Here is a 5,544-nt window from a genome sequence, read left to right as displayed (position 1 = left end):
ACTCTCCCCCTTACCCTGAGCCTGACATGTCCTCTCCTTCCCCAGAAAACCACTGAGATGAAAATACATCCATGGAACTGAACATTGATGAACCATCTGCCACAATGGGAAGGTCGGCTCTCCTGTCAGAGGAGTGCATTCAATTTCAGCATCTCAGGCTGTGAATGGAGAGCCGAGGACTCCGACTCTGGGCCTGCTGAGCCACACGAGAGCCACAGAACACGTGGAGGGGTGCCTGGGCCTGGGTGCTGGCCCTGGCTCCAGCCGTCTCCATGCAGACAGCCAGCCTGGGCCTCTCTCCCGACAGGTGCTTGGCTGACACAGCACTTTCCTGGACAGGCAGAGCACAGTCAGAGCTGAGCCCGGGGCGTGACAGCCTCCTACCTGCACTTCCACATTAGCCACACTGGGTCCCCCTGCCTGCCCCCGTGGACCCCCTTCGAGGGGGAACTGAGAAGTCTCGAGGGAAATGGACAGAACCCAGACTCACAGCAGCTGCTGCCTCTGGAGCGGAAAGCCCTGCTCTGTATCTGCTGGCCAAGCAGCGCTTCAGAAAACCCGGGAAGCACAAACCGCGGCTTTTGGATAGAGAACAAGAAGTCGACACTCTGAGTGCGTCAGGCTCAGGAGAAGATAATGCATAATGACCAAATTATCATGGTCTAAAATCTCTGCCAATTGCATCCAAATTAGCAGGAATAATTATGATTCACTTTAATTAGTGACTATGGAAGCGAAGCCTTGGGCTGGTGGGCAGAGCCTGGTGTGACAGCCAGGAGGGAGAGCGTGTCCCGGCCAGCGAGGCCGGTGTGGTAATGGGCCCAGGACCTGCAGCCATTGGTTTTTGCTGGTCTCCCGTCTTGTGAATATCTGCTTTGTTACAGACAGTAGCCCCACCCCCCACCCCCCATCCCGTCATTGCCCGGCCACCAAGAGAACCCCCAGGCGTCACCACTCACTCCCACCCTGTGAGTGGGCTCCACATTGCTCCCACATTATAGATGGGGAAATGGTGGCTCAGAGATCACTGTCATACCGGAGCCTTGGCTGTTGTCCCCACATTCTTCCCTTGTCCCTGAGTTGGGGTCCTCTGGTTCAGCTCCATGAATGAACTCGTCTGCCCATAGACCTCCCACAGCGTGAGGACCCCCAGGCTGCAGCCCACCTCCCACATGGCTCTGGGACCAGCTGGCGTGTGCCCAGGCCTCCTACCTTGAGAAACAGCGCTCCCTTCGAGGCCAGGCTGTCGACGCCCTTCCCGTTGGTGTAACAGTGATAGACTGCGTCCATGATGGGGTAACGGCTGGCAAAGAAGAGGCCGCTGTTGAAACACTTGAAGCAACAGTGGGCTTCGCAGCAGCGGCGGCAGCAGCAGCAGCCTTGGCAGCCATAGACCCCGACATCATACACGATGTACTCGAAGTAGCCATGCAGCTGGTTTTTCAACTTGGTGGCCGCCCGCTTGTCAAACACCTCTTGCAGACACAGGAAGTCCAGGTTGGCGGGGAAGAAGGCCGAGATCTCGTGGTCAAAGGCCTCGTCCGGGTGCCGCCTTTTGCGCGCAGCTACCTTCTTCACCACCGAGGCCTTGTGCGGGGCCTTGCCGTGGGTGGCGCCTGGCTCCCCACTGCCGCCGCTGTCCAGCCCGGCGCGCGCCTTCACCAGGGACTCCTTGGAAGCAGAGCGGCTGCCCAGGCTCCCCGAGTCCCCATCCCGCCGACTGTGGTTGGGCGTCTGGCCCAGGGGGCCCCCGCCAGCCCCATTCCTGGCCTGGCCCCCAGTGGCAGGGTCGTCAGCCTCGGGGTGCTGGCCTCCCTCATCGCCACTGATGCGCACGACGCAGGCATTCTCAAGGCTACTGCAGTCGATTGGGTCTCCGGAAGCCGGGCCATTGGCGGCCTCGTCACTGGGGTGACGCCCACTGTTGCCCTTGTAGTCCACAGAGGCAGTCCTCTTAATGCTTCCGGGGACAGCCCGGGCCATGCCATCGCCCTGGGGTGACACCAGGCTGCTGAAGCTGGCCGCGCTGATGGAGGTATTGGTGGGCGAATCGATGTAGATTTTTATCTGGGGCCGACTGGCCCCGTTGCGGATTCGGTGCCCGATCTCTTTGGCCCGTACTTGGGTTTTATAAACGTTGTTGTGCCTGGCCAGTGACTCGGGGAGGAGGCAGACGTTGGCCGTGGCAAAGCAGAAGCTTTTGCCAGGACCCGTCCCCTTCCATTCACGGAGGAGGGCTGCCCCGCCAGCCGGGCCCTTGTCCTCCAGCCGCGAGTAGACGTAGGGCCGGCGGGCACACTGCAGGGGGCACCAGAAGAGGAACCCAAGAAACGCGAAGGGCAGTGAGGTGACCAGGAAGCCCAGGTAGATGGGCATGAAGAGCACGATGCAGAGCAGCTGGTTCTTCTGACAGGGCGCAGGCGTGAACAAAGCCAGAAGCTGGTCCAGCAGCCAGTAGCATGGGAAGATGAGGTACCAGGACACGGCGTGCAGGGCAGACAGACAGCTATTGGAAAAGGGGGTCGTGTACAAAACCATCGCAGCTCACTGGGTGCCGCGGCCGGCCCTACTACATGGTGTCCGTGGCAACGCAGGCACGTTCCTGGGCGGGGTGGGTGAGTGGGGGACAGCAGGAGGAGGGGTCACGTCCTGGTGAGATGTGACTTGGGATGGATGGTGGCGAGTGTTGGCCAGCCAGTCATGGTTCACCTCAGTGGGCCATGCTAGGCCACCAAGGCCTGCTGGAGAGCCTGCAGCACAGAGAGAAGAGGGCTTTTTATTAGCTTTTAGGGGAGCAGATTGGGTGCTGGGGCTGTTGTCCCTGTTTACCCCATTGCTGCTTCCTCTGGCACGAGAAGGACTGTTCCCACGACCAGACGGGAGCTAGCTGCTCACGGGGTGTCTGGGGCTGGGAGCTGTCCCGGCACACTTCTTTGGCCTGTGTGTGTTAGGTTTTCTTGGAGTAAACAGCTTGGTGATGTGACTGTCTCTGGCTGACCATCTTGATCTTATAACCTAATTGCTTGAAATCTGGCCCAGGATTTCAGAGGAGCACAGCTTTGTGGGTGCTGACGAGGCAGGTTGGGGATCCTAGAGGGTATCTGGACCTGACACTGGCCCAGAGCAGCTGGGGTGAGCCTGGGAGGGGCCTCATCGAGTGTCCACCAGGTCAGAACGAAGAGGGAACAAACCACAGGGGAAAGCGGCTAGACTCCTGGGGAGCAGGGCTGTGTGGCTGGCAGGACCCCGGAGGGAAAGCTCCCCACAACCAGGTTCTCACTGTACTCAGCCTACAGCATCAGACCACTTCTGCATTTCACTCCCACTGACCCCCAGCAAAAATCCCCACCTGGCGGGGGTCCAGGCCCAGCCTTGACTCTACTAACATCCAGAATGGTCCCTGCAACTTTGGAGAAGCCCCTGGGGCCTTGAGGATCTGGCTCAAGCTTCTCCTTTAAGCTCCCAAGATACAGCTCCTGGGCCCAGCGGAGGCCGAAGCTGCTGGAGTGAGTCTACCCCGGTCCCTGTCTCAGAGCAGACTCTGGGGCTCTGCCCGGGTGAGGTCAGCAGGTGCATTCATTGTGCTGAATGTGAAATCTATGCAGACAAGAATGTGGGGTGTTTACCCAGCCTCTGGGGACACATAGTGATGAGGCTGTGGTGATGCTTGTAGGAGCATAACCCAGAGTTTTCGTCACCAGATCAGCTGGGGGATCGTGTCCTGTCTCCAGCCCGGCCCCACTTCTGCCTTAGAGGTGGGGTCAGTCCATGTTGCCACTCATCCTGGCTTTCCCAGGCGGGTTTGTCTGCCCCGAGGGGGACTGTCACATTGTGTGAGGACTCGAGCTTGGCTGAGCCCTGGCTGTGGACAGTTCTGGAGGAAGGATCTGGGAGAAGGAGAGGGCCTGTTCTGTCTCTGCCACATCGCCCTATAAGCAACCTGGCCCGTGGTCCTCAGGTTAGAGGTGAATGTGGCCTCGCTTGTAGAAGGCTTCCTGAGTGAAGTCCCTTCTGTTCTCTGTGGGGCTCGACCCCAGCACTGGCTGATCAGGGTTGGTGTTTGGTTTTAGCTGGGACAGGACTGGGCGTGTGTGTGTGTCTCCCTATTCAGCTGTCCTGTGTCCTCACTCCTGCTCTGGCCCTAGAAACCTTCTGGGCAGGTTCCTCCCAGCCCTGCCTATAGTGACCGCGAGTGGCCAGGCCTGATCTTCCTGCCTCCCCTGGGCTGGTCATCGGAATGTTTGTGGTCCCCACTCAGGTATCGTTGGGTTAGGTGGCCCAGGGAGCCAACAGGTATGCTGGCCACCATGGCAGCCCTCTGAGATGTGGCAGATCCGAGCATCCCAGCCCTTCCCGCCTCCATCCTAACCCTTTGCGGCTGCCCTGGGTCCCCTGCCCAGAGCCCCTCCTTTGCCGCCCTTCAGCAGTGCCCTGGCTAGAAGGAGCTGCCCACCTGCCCTTCTCCCACCGGCAGCCCCTGCATGTACCCCAGGAGCTGCTGACGCAGTCGAACAAAAGGGCTTGCCACCGATGGCGCTGGTTTCTAAAGCTCTGTGGTTATTTTGTCTCAGTGAAATGAAAGGAGGGCAAACAAACAACAGCACATTAATTAGTCTGATCTATACTTTCCCCATGAAAGAGGAGAGTGAGAGTTAAATACTGGAGGCTGGCAACCTCTCTGTGAGCCCCAGATTCCTCGCAGGGGTGGCAGGGCAGGATGCGGGCCCACAGGCACCCAGCCTGCACCCCTGTCTGGGCCCTTTCCCTGGCCTGTGCTCTTGGCCTGGTGGGACATTGTGGGTGGCCCAGCCCAGGCTCTGTCTCCGGGAGAACACCTTCCTCTCCTCCGTGCTTGGGTTCTCTGCGTGCCTGTCCTGGGGCTGCACCTTTGCCGAGTGAAGTCCACCATGGGTATCTGATGGGGCTGACAGATCCCTCGAAGGCCATGTGTGCTGAGCTGTCACAGCTCGCCCCCACAGGCTGGGTTCTTTCAGATTCCTGTTTTAAAGCCGACAATGACCCCTAGGTTTATCCCTTATGAATCCTGGTGTGTGGCTTCCAGGGTTGCTTGGGATGCCCTCAGCCCCAACACTACAGTCTCCAGTACTGGACTGGGGTCCCAGTGGTGGTGATGGTGGTTGCGGGGGGGGAGCGCTGTACAGTGCTCAACAGAGGGTAACCTCTCTGTCCTACAACTGGAGACCCCAGACTCACCCCTTATCCCTCATCCCTGCCCCATTGCTGCACGCTCAGCTTGGGCTCCAGGTTCAGGCTGCCCTGAAGGACACCCTGGCACGGGAGTCAGGCTTGCTGAGCCCCTGTCTTGTCATCTATGACATGATGGTGGCGATCCCTGTCTCCCAGGGCTATCAAGCGATCATGAGGATGAAAGCTGGACAGGCCACTAAGATGGCTGGCCCTGTTTCCTTCCCCACTCCCCAGCCCTTGTTGCACCTCTTTGGCCTCTCCTCCCCTGAGGTTGGCCCGTGTGCCCTGTTTGCTCTCCAGCCTGTGGATTCAGTAGTTTGAAGGCGGTACTAGATG

The 5,544-nt window shown here is 59.3% G+C and overlaps 1 protein-coding gene and 1 long non-coding RNA gene across 4 annotated transcripts in view; one reads left to right on the top strand and one right to left on the bottom strand.

The window, feature by feature from the left end:
- SMPD3 (sphingomyelin phosphodiesterase 3) overlaps positions 1-5,544 on the bottom strand; it is a 26,803-nt gene that overhangs the window by 10,777 nt on the left and 10,482 nt on the right. For 2 of the 3 annotated variants that reach the window (XM_015567825.1, XM_006769742.2), the window contains exon 3: positions 1,213-2,750. In XM_015567825.1, coding sequence (XP_015423311.1) covers positions 1,213-2,538 — 1,326 coding nt within the window. In that variant the 5' untranslated portion in view covers positions 2,539-2,750. Of the gene's footprint in view, positions 1-1,212; positions 2,751-4,487; positions 4,695-5,544 lie in introns of those variants that run through there. The other variant, XM_006769743.2, reaches the window with a different exon arrangement.
- The window catches only part of LOC102765533, an 11,195-nt gene continuing 7,645 nt past the window's right edge, over positions 1,995-5,544 (top strand). Inside the window, exon 1 of the long non-coding RNA XR_435974.2 lies at positions 1,995-2,035. This is a non-coding gene — a long non-coding RNA (uncharacterized LOC102765533). The remainder of the gene's footprint in view (positions 2,036-5,544) is intronic.

Source organism: Myotis davidii, unplaced genomic scaffold (genome assembly GCF_000327345.1).
Source record: "Myotis davidii unplaced genomic scaffold, ASM32734v1 scaffold243, whole genome shotgun sequence".
NCBI classification, from domain to species: domain Eukaryota; kingdom Metazoa; phylum Chordata; class Mammalia; order Chiroptera; family Vespertilionidae; genus Myotis; species Myotis davidii.
The sequence above is the reverse complement of the archived record's forward strand: the minus strand, read 5'-3'. Positions and strand labels throughout refer to the sequence as shown.